The sequence below is a fragment of the Watersipora subatra genome, chromosome 5, assembly GCF_963576615.1.
Source record: "Watersipora subatra chromosome 5, tzWatSuba1.1, whole genome shotgun sequence".
In the NCBI taxonomy this organism is placed as follows: domain Eukaryota; kingdom Metazoa; phylum Bryozoa; class Gymnolaemata; order Cheilostomatida; family Watersiporidae; genus Watersipora; species Watersipora subatra.
The window spans coordinates 36,203,210-36,223,476 of NC_088712.1; the positions used below are offsets into that span (position 1 = coordinate 36,203,210).

Consider the following 20,267-nt stretch of genomic DNA (forward strand, 5'->3'; position numbering starts at 1 on the left):
ATATGTCATATGGTGTCATATGGTGTCATATGTCATATGGTGTCATATGTCATATGGTGTCATATGTCATATGGTGTCATATGTCATATGGTGTCATATGTCATATGGTGTCATAAATGCAAAAACTAAAATTTATACGAAAAACCTTGAAACTATCTCTTTTGAAAAAAGATTGAAAGAATCAGCAATACAATTGTTGAGGGCATCTTTTGGCGCGTACAAAATAAAATTATCATAATGTGGATTTCTGGTAATTGAGAATTGAAACACGTCAGTGATATAGGGAGGTGCTCAACTATTCCTTAGTTCAATCCAACAATGTTTGTAAACATACAGAAACTAGTATTGGCTTTTATTAGTTAATAGCTTGAATTAGTTTGCCTTATGTATGATTTAATAACAGGAAATATTACCATAATCCTAATAATATTACTGTAATCCTTCTGATTGGGCAGCTTTATGCAGTCTTGGTTGCAGCCTTTTCTTGTTTTGGTTAGAGACATACCTAGTTGCGGAGAGCAATTTTAAGGTTGATGTCATTTTAGTAACTACCAGTAAGTGGCCTTATAGGAAATTGAACCCTGACCTTTGGTTTGTAAGTCAGCGTTTTAGACCACTAGGCCACAGCTGCTCTCTGGAACCATAGAGCAGCCGTGCTTTATATATTCATGCTTTAGTATTCACGCTTTAGTGACGACACTGCCAGTGTTTGTCACTAAAGCAAGAATATTAATTTTCAAGTTCCCTAGGAACAGGATGGTTGATGTCAGCGATACAAACAGAATCCTTTGCAAGAATAGCCTGAGGCTACTTTTCAAATTATGAATCAAATTTGACCTTTACTTCAACTTTATCCACAGAGAATCGCTAATAAGTGCTACCCGTCATATTGTTATCTTGATCCTGATTGGCTCCTGAATGGCTCCTGAATACTTGGCATTGATTCTGCTTTTTTGATTCTTGGCCATTTGCGCTTCTTCCTTGAGTTCTTGTAAATTTTAGTTCTGTATATGCGATGTACTATGCAAGTAAGCCGCATGTACAAGAGACTGTACAACTACTTATATGAATAGTAATTGACATTTAGAATATAGAAAATATTTGAAGTTTTTTAAAGCATTAAAATTGTGGCTGAGGCTAGAATAAATCTAGCTGCTGTTTCGCAAAAATTCCTACTTGAGGGTGGATCTGGAATGAGACCACCCTCTCTCCGCGAAGTAGGGGAGATTACTGCATATCTTATCAAGGCAGCTTGGGAACGACTAAATGCAACGAAATGTTTACTAGGTTACTTTACACACAAACCTTTGAGGTAACATTCCTAGAAATGTAAGAGACATTACGGTGGGAATATAAGTAAAAGTTAAAAATCAGCCTAATTATTTCACATAATTTATCATTTTATTGATTTGAACAATTTTTTGGGTGCAAAATCCAATCTGAGAGCATTTCTCTGATAATAAGAAACTTTCTGGCTGTTGTACATTCCTTATGGGACACTTGTGCATTTACTGTTATAAATAAAGTAATAAAAATAATCGAAAAATAATATTCAACCCAAATCAACTTGTTAGTATGGCTAAATGTAAAAAGTAGAAAACAACCCCAAATTTAGTATTTTGACAAGCAAATCAGATTGCATTATAATAAGGCAATAAGCCAACAACTCCAAAATCCTGTGTCTTGCTTACATAACTACATGTATTTTGAGTTAGGGTGTATGTATACTGACATTAATGGAACAAATAGGCAGCTCCAACAAGTGGGATTGTCTCAACATTTATGTGAAAATGATGAATGAAAAAAAACTCCAATTAATCTAGATTAGGTAGCGTAACCAATGGTAGCGTAACCAATGGTAGCGTAACCAATGGTAGCGTAACCAATGGTAGCGTAACCAATGCTAATTCAGTCCGATTGCTGAGTCCACTTCAGTTTCTCATCTTAGTTCATCAAACATTGGTTAATCCTTTTAGGGAGATTCGCTGAAGATCACGTGTACTTACAACGATGGAGCCAGAGACTTTGTTACCTACGTAAGTTTATATGCATTACTGCAACTCTGCTGTTTACACGCTGCTAACATTGCTAATTCTGTTAAGTTTTTCTCTCTTGAGTAAACTCGGCTAAGTAGCTTCATTTTTTTCGTTGCATTTTTCGATGATTACAAAATTTTAGTCACTTTGTTCATGAGAGGTTCTTAGTTCAGTTCTGTAGCTTCGAGTTGATAGGACTATTACTTCTTGGAATATCGCTGAAAAACCGGGCACTTCTTATTGAACAAGAAAGGAAAATTGGTTACTGACAGGACACTAGTGTCTAATGACACACTGATTAAAGTTCTTGGTAATGAAGGCTCAGAAATAAACAAAACAACAAGCAACAAGAGTTTTACACTAAAACTAGTTGTTTTCAATTCATAACAAATATACACACTCTATCAGACTCGGTGTACCGCAATCATTGTACATAACAAATACACACACTCTATTAGACTCTGTGTACCGCAATCATTGTACATAACAAATACACACACTCTATCAGACTCTGTGTACCGCAATCATTGTACATAACAAATACACACACTCTATTAGACTCTGTGTACCGCAATCATTGTACATAACAAATACACACACTCTATTAGACTCTGTGTACCGCAATCATTGTACATAACAAATACACACACTCTAATAGACTCTGTGTACCGCAATCATTGTACATAACAAATACACACACTCTATCAGACTCTGTGTACCGCAATCATTGTACATAACAAATACACACACTCTATTAGACTCTGTGTACCGCAATCACTGTACATAACAAATACACACACTCTATTAGACTCGGTGTACCGCAATCATTGTACATAACAAATACACACACTCTATCAGACTCGGTGTACCGCAATCATTGTACATAACAAATACACACACACTATCAGACTCGGTGTACTGCAATCATTGTACATAACAAATATACACACTCTATCAGACTCAGTGTACCGCAATCACTGTACATAACAAATACACACACTCTATTAGACTCGGTGTACCGCAATCATTGTACATAACAAATACACACACTCTATCAGACTCTGTGTACCGCAATCATTGTACATAACAAATACACACACTCTATTAGACTCTGTGTACCGCAATCATTGTACATAACAAATACACACACTCTATCAGACTCTGTGTACCGCAATCATTGTACATAACAAATACACACACTCTATCAGACTCGGTGTACTGCAATCATTGTACATAACAAATATACACACTCTATCAGACTCAGTGTACTGCAATCATTGTACATAACAAATATACACACTCTATCAGACTCATTGTACATAACAAATATACACACTATCAGACTCAGTGTACATAACAAATATACACACTCCATCAGACTCGGTGTACATAACAAATATACACACACTATCAGACTCGGTGTACTGCAATCATTGTACATAACAAATATACACACACTATCAGACTAAGTGCACTTCAATCATTGTACATAACAAATATACAGACTCTATCAGACTCTGTGTACATTACAAATATACACACACTATCAGACTCAGTGTACTGCAATCATTGTACATAACAAATATACAGACTCTATCAGACTCTGTGTACATAACAAATATACACACACTATCAGACTCAGTGTACTGCAATCATTGTACATAACAAATATACACACTCTATCAGACTCAGTGTACATAACAAATATACACACTCTATCAGACTCAGTGTACATAACAAATATACAGACTCCATCAGACTCGGTGTACATAACAAATATACACACACTATCAGACTCGGTGTACTGCAATCATTGTACATAACAAATATACACACTCTATCAGACTCAGTGTACATAACAAATATACACACTCTATCAGACTCAGTGTACATAACAAATATACACACTCTATCAGACTCGGTGTACATAACAAATATACACACTCTATCAGACTCGGTGTACTGCAATCATTGTACATAACAAATATACACACTCTATCAGGCTCAGTGTACATAACAAATATACAGACTCTATCTGACTCGGTTTACTGCAATCATTGTACATAACAAATATACACACTATCAGACTCAGTGTACTGCAATCATTGTACATAACAAATATACAGACTCTATCAGACTCTGTGTACATAACAAATATACACACACTATCAGACTCAGTGTACTGCAATCATTGTACATAACAAATATACACACTCTATCAGACTCAGTGTACATAACAAATATACACACTCTATCAGACTCAGTGTACATAACAAATATACAGACTACATCAGACTCGGTGTACATAACAAATATACACACACTATCAGACTCGGTGTACTGCAATCATTGTACATAACAAATATACACACTCTATCAGACTCAGTGTACATAACAAATATATACACTCTATCAGACTCAGTGTACATAACAAATATACACACTCTATCAGACTCGGTGTACATAACAAATATACACACTCTATCAGACTCGGTCTACTGCAATCATTGTACATAACAAATATACACACTCTATCAGGCTCAGTGTACATAACAAATATACAGACTCTATCTGACTCGGTTTACTGCAATCATTGTACATAACAAATATACACACTATCAGACTCAGTGTACTGCAATCATTGTACATAACAAATATACACACTCTATCAGACTCATTGTACATAACAAATATACACACTCTATCAGACTCAGTGTACATAACAAATATACAGACTCTATCAGACTCTGTGCACATAACAAATATACAGACTCTATCTGACTCGGTTTACTGCAATCATTGTACATAACAAATATACACACTCTATCAGACTCAGGGTACATAACAGACTTTATCAGACTCTGAGTACATAACAAATATACAGACTCTATAAGACCCGGTGTACATAACAAATATACACACTCTATCAGACTCGGTGTACTGCAATCATTGTACATAACAAATATACACACTCTATCAGACTCATTGTACATAACAAATATACACACTCTATCAGACTCAGTGTACATAACAAATATACAGACTCTATCAGACTCGGTGTACATAACAAATATACACACACTATCAGACTCAGTGCACATAACAAATATACAGACTCTATCAGACTCGGTTTACTGCAATCATTGTACATAACAAATATACACACTCCATCAGACTCGGTGTACATAACAAATATACAGACTCTATCAGACTCAGTGTACTGCAATCATTGTACATAACAAATATACACACTCTATCAGACTCATTGTACATAACAAATAAACACACTCTATCAGACTCAGTGTACATAACAAATATACAGACTCTATCAGACTCGGTGTACATAACAAATATACACACTCTATCAGACTCGGTGTACTGCAATCATTGTACATAATAAATATACACACTCTATCAGACTCAGTGTACATAACAAATATACACACTCTATCAGACTCAGTGTACATAACAAATATATAGACTCTATCAGACTCGGTGTACATAACAAATATACACACTCTATCAGACTCGGTGTACTGCAATCATTGTACATAACAAATATACACACTCTACCAGACTCAGTGTACATAACAAATATACACACTCTATCAGACTCAGTGAACATAACAAATATACACACTCTATCAGACTCTGTTTACATAACAAATATACAGACTCTATCAGACTCGGTGTACATAACAAATATACACACTCTATCAGACTCAGTGTACATAACAAATATACAGACTCTATCAGACTCAGTGTACATAACAAATATACAGACTCTATCAGACTCAGTGTACATAACAGATATACACACTTTATTAGACTCAGTGTACATAACAAATATACACTCTCTATCAGACTCAGTGTACATAACAAATATACACTATCAGACTCAGTGTACATAACAAATATACAGACTCTATCAGACTCAGTGCACATAACAAATATACAGACTCTATCTGACTCGGTTTACTGCAATCATTGTACATAACAAATATACACACTCTATCAGACTCAGTGTACATAACAAATACACACACTATCAGACTCAGTGCACATAACAAATATACAGACTCTATCAGACTCAGTGTACTGCAATCATTGTACATAACAAATATACACACTCTATCAGACTCATTGTACATAACAAATATACACACTCTATCAGAGTCAGTGTACATAACAAATATACAGACTCTATCAGACTCTGTGCAATTTTGTGTTTTTTGAGTTATCTCCAAAACATCCCTTTTTTGAAGAGTATAAAAGTTGCTACAAAAAATTGCTTATTGGATTTCTGTTATTTTTATTGAGTTTTAAAAGTTTGTAACTTCAATATGATATTCAGTTCAAAAAGAATTGTGTTATTCTAAGTACTATCATAATCGATGGTAAATTAATACGGCCTGGAATCAAGGGACTCGCTTGTATATACAAAACTAAGCATCAATGTGTTAATTAATATGATAACTTTGACAATATATACTAACGGTACATCGATATTTCAAAAATCCGTTTGAAATAGTTTGGTCAGACTAGCGAATTTACAGCGGCAGTGAAAAAGCTGAAAAAACCCACATTAGCACATTCTTTTTTATAGTTTAGATTGGTGATATACTCTCTTAAATGGTGTCTAATGTGACTAAAATGATACAATTAAACTCATTAGATTATTAACACTATAAGGATTCAGAATATACATAGTTTTAGGATCTATTTATAAAAACTTGAAAATTATTCATGTTCAAAGCTGAAAAACTTTACATCGCTAATTATGTGTCTCAACTTTTTGCTCCGGCACTACATTTCTCTATCAACTTTATGACTTTTACAGTATATTACACAAACTACAATAGCCTTTAACCTTCTCTAACCTCCCAGCAAAAGGCACTGTAATATTTTAACCAGTGGTGTTGAAATAAATGACAACAAAGTTCAAAGACAATAAAGTAAAGTAAATGTGTGTATTTGTCTCAGTTAGAGAAATAAAAATGTTTGTATATATGCTCATAAGCAAACTGATGCTGACTGAAAAATACATAAACAAAATAAAAAGTAAAAAAAATAAAAAAAATATTACTTGGTAAAAATGTGATTAAGATACGATATAGACTTAGATCTAAAACAGTGTTTGCGTAGGTTCACTCTAAATTCTATCACAGACAGACATTCTGAGGATAGTTTTGTCAAAACAAAGATTGGTATGGCTTCTGATATTGTTTACCATATTATAATAATATTACACATACATATGTTTGTTAGAAAAAGAGCTGAGCTATTTATTACAGTCTCTGTTCTAGGGAGGAGAAGGCACAACAGAAGAGATGTGTTTGGCCTACCTTTTCTACTACCCGAGAGCCAATGTGGCGATGTGCTCGTCTTTCCCTACTTTATATAGTAATCGATATGATCCTGTCTATGCCGAGCTGTCTGTCAATGCATCTGAGTAAGTTGTTACGAGCAAAATAAAGAACTTCTACCTATTTTCTGTGTTTTTAAACATAGCAGTACCTAAGCAGTCCAGTGCATCGTGAGAGATCATCATGTGTTATAGCTATGGACATAAGTATTCTTTGATGTAAAAAAATGACTGAGTGGCTCAGATGATAGCATGCTTGGCTGGGTATTAAATACATGTATTCGGGTTTGACTCCGTGCGAGGCAATATTTTTTCTTAGCGCTCTTAGCAAGGCTTCAGGCAAACAGACAGAAGAACAGACACAGCTGTTATTATCATAAAGACTAGCTGAATGCCCAGCTTTGCACGAGTATTATATAAGGCTTTTGCATAAACAATTTATTTCTAATTAACATTAAATGAGCCTATTTGTTTATTTTCGTCTGGCAAATGCACAATTCAAATATTCAAAAGCTCGAAGCATAGCTAAAAAAATTGTTAAAAAACATTTCTTATTTCTTTTGCTACACATTCTTTTGCTAAAGATTCAAAACAACTTATAAACTGTGGTGGGTAGTGTAGTTGCCATTGACTAAGTTTTTTTACCCAATGATTTTGGGTAACTTAAGCTAGTAACTTGAACTAATATTTTAATCTTTACTGTAATAAGAGCTGTGTCTGTCCGTCTGTCCGACACCAGCTAAAAGCGTTAGGAAAAGACACTGCACTCACAGGAAGTGAACCCATGCATTCGAATACGTAGATTTGATACCAAGTGCACTATCACTAAACCATGCAGCCACCTCGCCTCACTTCGGAATAGTTGCGCATATAATAACTAAACAACATGATCTCTCACGGTGCAATGAACTGCAAGCTTGCTCCTTTTAACTAATCAATATTAACTAAACATCTGACAAACACTTCAATCTATATATATATTTCTCAAAGTTTGTGTGTATATCTGTGTGTATGTGTCTGTCCAGCTTTAGCTATTAAAATCTTGGAATTAAAATTTCGCATTCTGATGAATTTGAAGTCACGATGATTGCAACCTCAAGTTGTTTAAATATACGCGCTCTACCACTGAGCTATATAAGCTATCATATACTGTACAGCGTATGTACACGCTACTTGACGTATTTTCTGAAACTCTATCTATACTATTTACTCTATGAAACATGATGCTTTTTCGTGTTTGCTTAAACTTCTATTTTCGGTTTTTCGTAAGGTTCAATAGCCATATTTCAAAGGCCAATTCTTTTCACGAGGACAATTGCATTATCTCCGTAGGAAGAGCCTCGACATCTCAGTACACCGAGTACAATATCTCATTTTTAAATTTGTAACAGTATCAAGAGGTATACTGTTATATTTTTTATACACACCACACCCACCCACCAACATTGTAGTCGTAGTAAAACAGACTTAATTTAGCTATTTACTTGCTAACTATTTCACTGTTACATTTAAACCGTTTTATAGTTGCTTTATTTTTTAAAATTTATTTGAAGTGCCCAAAACATTTTCCTCATAGTATGAAGTTTGAAAGTTACAATTGTTTGACAAAGTTTGAAAACTTTTACTGTCTTGTTTTTAGTTTATCTCTTTTTTTCAACTACATAAAACACTTCTCTCATGTAGTTTGAAAGATAGAATGGCAAATGTTGTTATATGTTAAATACAAATCAATTTTTTGTCCAAATACTTTTTTATCATCAGGCAACGCCGGGTAGTACAGGCTGAATTACTAGGTGAATGCCCTGCATTGCGCAGGTAATAAAAACAGCTTATAAACATTACATTTCCTTACCTACTGCATTACCTTTACAGTACATTACCTGCAACGGTTCATTAGCTGTTCTTGTTACTCGTGCAACACCGGGAATTTGCCAAGTCAGGTCATGAGCTTAGCTGGTAATCAATTTCCAAACGCAACGTCGTTTAATATATTTTAGCCGATTTAATTAATATCTTCACTATTATTGATCAGTTTGCTCAGTTGAAGGCGTAGTTTAATTGGAAAGTTTGATGCCTTCAAAAATAGAGATTTTGAGATTGAATCCCATGCTAAATGGGTTTTTGTTAAGAAAAAATTTGTTGCTTTAAGTGCCCAGACGAACTAACACTCACAATTGTATATGTAGATTATTGATATTACTATTATATATACAATATACTCTGTACCATCATATACTATTTGTAGAAGCAATTAAAAAAGCTAAAAGAAGGAGAAAAAGATGGTGATGATTAACATAAAACCTCTCGTAAAAGTTACAATCAAAAGAAAACATTTTCAACTTTAATAAATAACTTTTATACAAACTCTTTCATTATTCTTTCTTGTCAAGGGTAAATTATTAAAAACACAGTCTTTTAACGTTTTAATCTTTTTGACATATGAAACTTTTTCTTTGAAACTGTTTACATGATTTTGGTTTAAAATAAAACCTGATAGTAAATATTCTTGAGTGTATTAATATAAAAATAACTAATCAATTCAAATTATTGTTAAAATTTATGGTAATAAAACATTACAACCAACAGGAAAATTCTTCTGTTGTCAATTTGTGTTTAGCAATGTAATTTAATTATCTTGTGTATTTTATAGACGTGGTACCATACGCTCTCTCGATGACGTCTCTGTTTGGACAGAAGACACTGTAACTGTTCTTCAAAAGGGCTATGATGAGACGCCACATGTTGGTGTGTGCTACCAAGAAAACTTCGTAGCATATGAGGTAAGGTTGTGATTTTTAGCAAAGAGAGCTTCCTTTTGAAAGAATTAAATTCTTTGCTTACCTCTTTAGCAGACTTCATACAAACCATTTCTGATTAGTGAGTAGTTAAGTAAAGTAATTAGCCTACCATATCTGTACTTATACAAAAAGAGACAATTATCTGCATGCCTTGAGCTAATAGAAAATATGTTTACAGTCTATCATGAGCATAGTTTAGTTTTCCAATATATATTATATATATATTGATAGCAATAGCAATCGCAATATATCTTAATAGCAATCAAGATATAATAGTTTTGAAAATTTTAAAGCATTCAAGTTATATATATATACAGTCAAACATGGATAACTCGTCCACGGATAGCTCAAACACATGGTTAATTCGAACGGTTTCTTTGGTCCGTTCCCACGTAATGATAAATTGCTATAGATAACTCGATCTCAACACTGTTAATTCGAACTGTTTTTTTGCCCAACGGCTACCGAAACGGTTGTTATCGCTTTAGAAAATCACTTTATTCAAAGCCATAGAGGTAAACCTCATCTTTTCGTAATTCATAAGCGTTGTTATTACCACCATCGGCAAAATAATTTTGTCAACGACTTTTCTAAAGGTTTGGTCAAATTTGATTTATACTGCTATACGATGAATAGCACGGGCTAGCCGGGTCACGCGCGCAAGGATTTTCGCCACGCACATACAAAACAAAAACAGCATGTTGTTTTGTATGTGCGTGGCAAAAATCCTTGAGTGCGTGACTCGGCTAGCCCGTGACGAATAGTTTTCCGACGTTGACTCCGTGTTGAATCAACGTCGGAATGTTGAATGTTTAAAACGTCTTAAAAATGTTTTTATTAAACGTATACGTTGTCTTAGCTAAAAAATCTATTCATCGTTTGACCTAAACATAGAATACGTGTGTACATTCAATAAGTATCCATTCAACAAGCGTGAGTGACATACAATGTACCGTTAAACCTCATAAAACTTTTAATTGAACTGCCTCGGAGTGTTGCTCTTAACGAATCCCAGGTAAAGTAAGGGATTTTTCTTTAGTAACTTTTTCTTGAAGTTGCATAAACTTCAAGAAAAATCGGCAAAATTGATCGTATGTAAAACGCTCAAAAGAAAAAGATGTCTTTTCTTTTGAGCATTTCAACAACGATCAAGTTTTGCCAATGTCAATCTAAAAAAAAGTCCTGGCAATAACATCACCTCAAACAACAAACCAATCTCAAGTGATAGAAAAATCTCTATACTTTTTGATAAAAACGTTTTAAACTTTACATTAGAAGCATTTAATTTGAAACAAGCCATTTGTGCTTTTGATTTATATTATAGTTTGCATATGTACATGTATCTACTAATAAATAAGTAAATACATGGACTTGTGACAGTGCTCTGATAACTTGAACGCTCTGATAATTCAAACACTTTTGCTCGGTCCCGTGAAGTTCGAGTTATCCATGTTTGACTGTACATGTATATATCTTGAATGCTTTAAAATTTACGGATTATAAAATTAAAATTTATATTTATATATATATATATATATTTTACAATGCAATGTAATGTAATAGCATTTATATACTATAGTATGTTGTGGTATAAAATATTATAATATTATACATCATTGTGCGATGCATTACGATTCATAGCAATAGGTTATACTACCATAAGACTAAGACAAGATGTAAGACTACCATAAGATGTAACATAACATATGTAATAAAAGGGTATCTATTACAGGAGATGTACACGCCAATAAACAAAGATGGCTACCCTGAAATGGAAGAAAGTAAACCTAGCAAATGCAGCAGTGGTGAAGGAGAACCTCCAAGTTCTGCTGGTTCTATCCGGGCCAATCTCGTATCGTTCCTCTTTCTCTTTGTTGTTGTGTTTTACTAAAGACATGTTTATCTTTATTATATAACTCTTAAAACAATATTTGTTTTCTCTCCTGTGATAATCTGTAGCCTCACCTGATTGCTAAGAGCCAGAAAGAAAAATGCCAATTATGTTCAAGGTGATTTCTCCCAGCTCAAATTTATCATTTTAGCTTTGTACACATAACAAACTTATTTTCGTGTTTCATTGGTTGTGATATTTCTCATGGCAGCAATGCCACTGAGCTAGTGTTTTGCTATATATACTTGTATGTTTTTTTAGAAGATAGTTTCTATTTTTCTTCACTTAATTCAATAAATTTGCACTATATTATCTCTCGTAACTAAAATGTGTGCCATTATAAAGAATATCAACTGCGAAGTATTTGGTGTAAGATGAAGCTAATTGAAGAACCTAAGCTAAATTTTACAGAGTCAATTTAAAGCTCTGTTCACACTGTAATTAATGGCAACAGAACCTACATCAGATGTAGAGATGTATAAGATGTATTATACACACTGATGTATCAAAATCATTTTGCAATTCAAAAATCTACCTTTACTCATTGACAAAAATAACAAGTAATTAGGCCTACTGTGCAATTGGCCATAGTAAAAACATGTTTCATATTGTATCTGAATGGTTGCCCACAGTATATATGTGTTATTTACAGATTTGTTAACCGGAGTCAAAATACTTTCTGTTTCCTACTCAGTCATCCTGTCAAGTGTTTATACTAACTTTATTTTAGTAAGACCTCTAGTAGATTCCTATCATCTTGTATAAGCTGTGAGACTGTAAAGTGGAAAATTATTATAAGGTGAAAATAATCTAGCATATACAGGAAGCATAGTGTACTTACGTAGTGTACTTACATAATGTACTTACATGTTGGCTGCCATATTTGTTTTCAGGACCGTCATAATTTTCAAAGATATGTGATTTCAATTATCAATTCATAATCTTGATGAAATTAATAATTTAATATAAAAAGTACTATTTCTTATAATCTATGCTGACATTAGTTGGGGAGTTATCTACACAATGCACACTGTTATGTAGTAAAACATCAAACTATCTTTATGGATTAGGATAACGATATATTTTAGGTTTAGCTGAATATACTTTGTTATATTGCTCAGGAGGAGCAACTAACTCACAATTAGCAATTGTGAGTTAATTGCAATTAGCAGTAGGGGAGCAATAGGTGAGCAATTAGCAGTTCACTCACCGTAGACTCAAGATTACAAGAGGCCGTCAGCTTTGTCTCCAGTCACTATATATCGATGGGGGGTCATGTGTCTCCTAGAACGACTAAGCCGTAGCCGTTATTTTCAGTAGCTATAACTTCTAGTAGTCTATTGAGCCTGTGGTTCTTTATTCCTGAACATGTTACAGTATGAATATATAACATGCTCTTTTTTTCAAGACTACATCGCTTAATCTAAATACAAACTTTACATGTAATTCCAATACACTCAAACTTCACCCAAGTGCAACTACTATTAGCAGAACATATAATCTCTCATCAAGTGAAGTATTAAATACAATGAAGCAGGGTTATCAAGCCAAGCAGGTTAGATAATCACAAAAGCTTTAAATCATTGTTACCGTTTCGAAGATGAGATAAATATCTCTCTACTCTCCCAATATTCTGTTTACTTACTCGTATTTCCTTCAGTCATCAGTTATCGCAAATTTAACAGTTTTAATCACAACCCAATCCATCTCAATCTACCTCGTTTTCATTTAGCAAATCACCGTCCTCCATACTGACGATATCCCCATACCAATCAGCCTTCTCAGGTTTTTCCTCCGTTGCCACCGGATCATCTGAAACTTTTGGCTCAGAACCAGCAAACTGGTCATCATTGCCACACTGAACTTTTGGCTCAGAAACAGCAAACTGGTCGTCGTTGCCACTCTAAAATTTTGGCTCAAAACCAGCAAGCTGGTTGTCATTGCCACTCCTTTCGGAGCTTTCAGGTTGGACCTCCTTTTTGGGTTCCTCGACCTTACTCTCTTCACAACTAGCATCTCTACTAGAGACTACTCTCACAACGGAGATTTCAGGTTGAATCTCCTCTTTGGATTCCTCGACCTTACTCTCTTCACAACTAGCATCTCTACAAGAGACTACTCTCACAACGGAGATTTCAGGTTGAATCTCCTCTTTGGATTCCTCAACCTTACTCTCCTTTCTAATAGTTGTTACAGAACTCGCATTCCTTGCACCTCTCCCCTGAGCCCTCTTTTGCTTTACAGCAGCCAAGTGCAACAGAGCCTCTCTATACTTCTTCTCACTCTCAATCTCCTCCTCCAACTCTCTCTCGTCCTTCTCTATAGCAGACAATGCGCGCTTGTACTGCTCCCCTACTTGCCTCCTCCTATGCAAGAGCATAGCTTTCCTTTGCTCGATGGCAGCCTCGGTCAAAACAGACTCTGACTCCATCTCTTCTACAAAACTATCCATCTTAGCAACAAAGGGTAAACTCGAACAAGGATTCTTCAACTTAGAATCCGATCCCCTATTGTTACTCTCCTCTACCCTACGCTTAATACCGGCTGCAATATCTCTATAGGAAGACCCACCAAGAGTCCAACCTTCAAGTCCATGGTCTAACTTCCCACAAAATCTACACAATGTCTTCTTGCAATCTACCGCAAAATGTCTTTGACCTTTACAATTATAACAAATAAATCCAAGACACTGACCAGCCTAATGGTCTTTAATGCTTTTGCAGACAACACACTTAATGTTACCTGGCTTACCGTACACTTCTTTCTTACCTTCGCTCTCGTTCTTACCCAACTCGCTCTTCTTCTGCTTACTAAACACTGTGTTACCTTCTGAATCCCTCATCACCTTCACACCTCCACCCCTGCCTTTACTTGCATCGCCGTTCTTGGCACCACCACCTCCCGGCGAATCATCAGCACAATTCATAAGTGATAGTCCAGTGAGAAATAAGATTGGTCTGATATCAATCTGAAACTATAAACAAAGTCATTTATAATATTCCATATCATATTTCTTAGGTGATTTACTAACTCGACCTGAGCTAGTGACGACAGGTTCTCTACTAAGAGGCACAATTCCACTTCTAGAACATCTTCTAGGCAAATCATTTCCTGGAACAAGTTTAATCTCAACAACAGAAGTCTCCCCCTCGTGTTCACTGATGCCAGGGGATTCCTCCACATGCTCAGCTACACCAGGTGTTTCCTCCCCTTGTTCAAAGATCTCTAAATCAGGGATCATGTTCTCCTGACGTTCAGATAACCGTTAGCATTTTCTATTATTGCAGAGTTGCTCTCTTTTGAGGATTAGCTACCCAAGGAAAGACAATTATTATCAGAAGAGTCAGCCGATGTATTCTTGTCATCAGAGCTCAACAAATACAAGTGTTTTCTATTTCTGCATATTTCACTCATTCCTACATTGACCCAGTAACTTTCAGGAGATTCCTTTCTCAAAACTATACCTCTTGAACCTACATCAGTAGGAGCTCTTACATAAACCATTTGACCAAGTTTTAACTCGTTTAAATTTGAAACTTTATACTTTTTATCTCAACGTTTCTTAATTTTCTTTTTACGTCTAACTTCATTTTCTTTAAACAGTTCATAGTTTACATCACTTTCATTTGGGAAGCCCAAGTTTGATCTAATAGCTGAACCAAAAATCAGATCACTTGGCGTATATCCCGAAGCCAAAGGTGTAGTCCTATACGCAGACAAAGCCACATCTTTATTTTGACCTTTCTCAAAAAAAACCTTTCCTTTAAAATGAAACCCATTTTCTCTTCAAAGTTTGTAAATTCTTGACTAGCAAAACAAGTTCTATTATCAGACCTGATAACGTTAGGTATGCCAGAAAGATGTTGAAACGTTACTAAACACACTGACATTATGAAGCTTAGTAGAGATGGTGTTTAAATAAATGTAAATTGCTTTCGAGACCACCTCAAGACAATTTAACTATTATATTCCAGCCGCTTCATCGAGTTTAAAGTTAATTAAATTTTAATTTTCAAGTTACACGCTGAAAATATTAAAATAGGCATACTGTTAATACTGTGTATGAAACGTGTAAATTAAAATACTAATTGTCATTAGAAAACATTTTAAAAATATGGAACACTACACGAATTTGTGTGTCATCCTTGCGCAGGGGCCATGCTTATCTTCTCCATATCGTTCTAATTTTAGTATATGTACCTCCTAAGAGAGTACACTGAATGTGAGTATAGCGATGTATATATAGCGTAAAGCTAAAACATAAAGCGTTGAGTGTCAATTATAAATAACTTATTATTTACTCGGCTCTTTTTTGGCACTATATTCAAAAGAAATAATAATTTTAAACATAGTTTTTATAATACCACATTTCTGAATGTTATACATTTAGTTATATTTAAAACTGCTACAAACATTTGACATTTTATCTATTTTTGTAATAGTACGCTGAATATTAAAGATTGGTGATTGGCTTTATTGTTTGCTCAATAGACCTATTAACTACGTGTATATTAGACTGGGCAATCTAATGCATCGCAGCTGAGCATTGTGTCCCAATTAAATAGTCACATTCTTTGGGACACAACGTCATTGCTTTGTATTTTATTAACTTATTTCAATAAATTGCACTATATTTTCTGTCAAAACTAAGATGGGTGCCATTGGGAAAGATATCACATGGGACTTGCATGGTGTGCGATGTAGCTAATTAAAGAACCTAAGCTAACTTTTACAAAGTCAATTTAAAGCTCTGTTTGCGCTGTAACTAACGGCAACAAAACTCAATATGACTCATGAGATGTATTAAACGCAGTAACTCATTTATGTAGGATGGTAATTATTTCAGAGTGTTTACTTTGTTAGTTAAAAGCATTGTATTATTCTTATGAGACTACATTTCGAAACTTAACTCGTTCTGCATTTTAAAAATCTATTCTACTTCATTAATAAAATAGCAAACAATTACTGTACTACTGGCCATAGTAAAACATATTTCATATTGTATCTGAATGGTTGCCAACAGTATATATGTGTTACTTACAGATTTGTTAACCGGAGTCAAAATACTTTCTGTTTCCTACTCAGTCACCCTGTCAAGTATTGTTACTAACTTTATTTTAGTAAGACCTCTAGTAGATTCCTATCATCTTTTATAAGCTGTGAAACTGTGAAATGGAAAATTATTATAAGGTGAAAATATTCTAGCATATACAGAAAGCATAATGTACTTACATAACGTACTTAGATAATCTGCATACATAATGTACTTATACATAATGTAATTACATGTACTTACATACTGGCTGTCATATTTATTTTTAAGGTTCTCATAATTTACAAAGATATGTGATGCCAATGATCCATTCATAATCTTGTTGAAAACTAATAATTTATCATAAAAGCTACTATCATAATCTGTAGCATTGGCTTAGACCTGTGCTGACACTAGTTGGGGAGTTATCTACACGATGAACATTGTTATATAGTAAAACATCAAACTACCTTAATGGATTAAGACGAAGGTATACTTCAGGTATAATTTAATATACTTATTGTTATTTGTTGAATGTTTTTGGAAGTTATACAATTCTATTCGTAAAAGACCTTAATGTACAAAATGAGGCTCTTATTGATCAGCTGAAACATTTTTCTCAAAAAATCATAAAAAATACAGTAGAATATTATTTGCCGTTTCTGATGTGACTTCAGTGATCTATGAAAAACTGGCAGCTGTTGTTGTTATGTGGAACCTAGCAACCTAGAACAGGGGCCGGCAACCTTTTCTATTCAAAGAGCCAGATGAACCGGTTTTTCGCAGGAAAAAGCGCAGTGGGCGCCACCAACATCTTTGATATTTTATATTAAAAAATAAACAAATACTACATGTAACATTTTTGTTTAGCTTTTAATGCTTTTATATCATGTTTAAACTATAAAACGAAAAGGTGTGTCATGTATAGTGATTTACCTGCTGAGAAAACCAAATTACACTTTTTGCAAAGAGCAATAAATTAATTTTGGCGGTTTTAATGGCGCATCAATTGTTAAAAGGTGTACTCGCTGTATTAGTGTTGTTGTTGTCAGTAGTGTTGTTAGCGATATTGCGGACCTAGGTGACTGGCCAGACATACTAGGTTTTTAATTGTTTAACCTAGTTCGTTGACATAATATCGGAAGGTATCTCGTAGCGATCTGGTCTACCACCCAAATCCGGTAGTACATTTTTCTGTACTTTTATGTTAAAGTTAAAGCCACGTGCCGATCATGCAATGAGGTACTAATAACAATATAATATAACTAATGATGCATAGCAGACAATAATGTTTGATTTATCACCAAGATTACAATCTTTTTCAATTATATTACAAAATTTAGTGATAAAACTTCTATATTTTTATGAATTACTTGACATATGTTAAAAGAAATGAAATCTAAGCTCAGAGGGAGCCGCAGCGAGAGAATGAAAGAGCGACGGGTTGCCGACTCCTTACCTAGAGTACAGGAAAGGTAATTGTTGACACGAATATGTCTTATTATAGGGAGTTCTGCTGCAATTGTTGAGAACAAAGTTACTTAGAATTGTTCATTGCTACGTAAGTTGTACTTTTTTATCCAAAGAGTTAAGAGCATCTATTCGACTTTAGATATTTGTATTGGTTATTCTAATTTTGACATTCACTTATTTAGTGAAGTCACTACACCTCTTACAGCTGCATCGTTTTTTGTAAGGAAGTCATAAGGACTCATGAGAAACCAGGCTACTATTAAAATAATTGTCTCATATCATATTGGTCAAGCGGAAAGATGTTGAAACATTACTAAACACATTGTCATTATGAAGTCTAGTAGAGATGGTGTTTAAATAAATGTAAACTGCTTTCGAAACCCCGTCAAGGCAATTTAACTATTACATGGTATACCATATTCCAGCCGCTTCATTCAGTTTAAAGTTAATTAAATTTTAATTTTCAAGTTACACGCTAAAAGTATTAAAACAGACATATTGTTAATATAATTGTGTAAATTACTTTACACTTGTAAATTAAATGACTGTCATAATTAAAACGTTTTAAAAATATGGAACGCTTCACGAATTTGCGTGTCATCCTTGCGCAGGGGCCATGCTAATCTTCTCTGTATCGTTCCAATTTTAGTATATGTACCTCCTAAGAGAGTACACTGAATGTGAGTATAGCGATGTATCTATAGTCTAGAGCTAAAACATAAAGCGTTGAGTGTCAATTATAAATAACTTATTATTTACTCGGTTCTTTTTTGGCACTATATTCAAAAGAAATAATAATTTTAAACATAGTTTTTATTATACCACAGTTCTGAATGTTATACTTTTAGTTATATTTTAAATTGTTACAAACATTTGACATTTTATCTATTCATCTAATAGTACGCTTAATATTAAAGATTTGTGATTGGCTTTATTGTTTGCTTAATAGACCTATTAACTATATTAGACTCGGCAATTTAATGCATCGCAGCTGAGCATTGTGTCCCAATTAAATAGTCACATTCTTTGGGACACACCGTCATTGCTTTGTATTTTATTAACTTATTTCAATAAATTGCACTATATTTTCTGTCAAAACTAAAATGTGTGCCACTGGAAAAGATATCAGATGGGACTTACATGGTGTGCGATGTAGCTAATTAAAGAACCTAAGCTAACTTTTACAAAGTCAATTTAAAGCTCTGTTTGCGCTGTAACTAACGGCAACAAAACTCAATATTCATGACTCATGAGATGTATTAAACGCAGTAACTCATTTATATAGGATGGTAATTATTTCAGAGTGTTTACTTTGTTAGTTAAAAGCATTGTATTATTCTTATGAGACTACATTTCGAAACTTAACTCGTTCTGCATTTTAAAAATCTATTCTACTTCATTAATAAAATAGCAAACAATTACTGTACTACTGGCCATAGTAAAACAGGTTTCATATTGTATCTGAATGGTTGCCCACAGTATATATGTGTTATTTACAGATTTGTTAACCGGAGTCAAAATACTTTCTGTTTCCTACTCAGTCACCCTGTCAAGTGTTTTTACTAACTTTATTTTAGTGAGACCTCTAGTAGATTCCTATCATCTTATATAAGCTGTAAAACTGTAAAGTGGAACATTATTACAAAGTGAAAATAATCTAGCATATACAGGA

The 20,267-nt window shown here is 34.1% G+C and overlaps 1 protein-coding gene and 2 non-coding genes across 3 annotated transcripts in view; 1 reads left to right on the forward strand and 2 right to left on the reverse strand.

The window, feature by feature from the left end:
• LOC137396573 (DBH-like monooxygenase protein 1) overlaps nt 1–12,402 on the forward strand; it is a 29,165-nt gene extending 16,763 nt beyond the window's left edge. The window contains exons 11-14 of the mRNA XM_068082886.1: nt 1,977–2,036; nt 7,343–7,488; nt 10,052–10,181; nt 11,932–12,402. Of these exons, the coding sequence (XP_067938987.1) occupies nt 1,977–2,036; nt 7,343–7,488; nt 10,052–10,181; nt 11,932–12,090 (495 nt within the window). The 3' untranslated portion in view covers nt 12,091–12,402. The remainder of the gene's footprint in view (nt 1–1,976; nt 2,037–7,342; nt 7,489–10,051; nt 10,182–11,931) is intronic.
• Nucleotides 12,403–16,198: 3,796 nt separating this feature from the next.
• Nucleotides 16,199–16,305, reverse strand: LOC137397846 (U6 spliceosomal RNA). Its single transcript, XR_010978892.1, has one exon. It is a non-coding gene; the product is annotated as a U6 spliceosomal RNA (small nuclear RNA).
• A 2,856-nt stretch (nt 16,306–19,161) lies between these two features.
• LOC137397840 (U6 spliceosomal RNA) lies at nt 19,162–19,268 on the reverse strand. Its single transcript, XR_010978886.1, has one exon. It is a non-coding gene; the product is annotated as a U6 spliceosomal RNA (small nuclear RNA).
• Between the last annotated feature and the right edge of the window lie 999 nt (nt 19,269–20,267).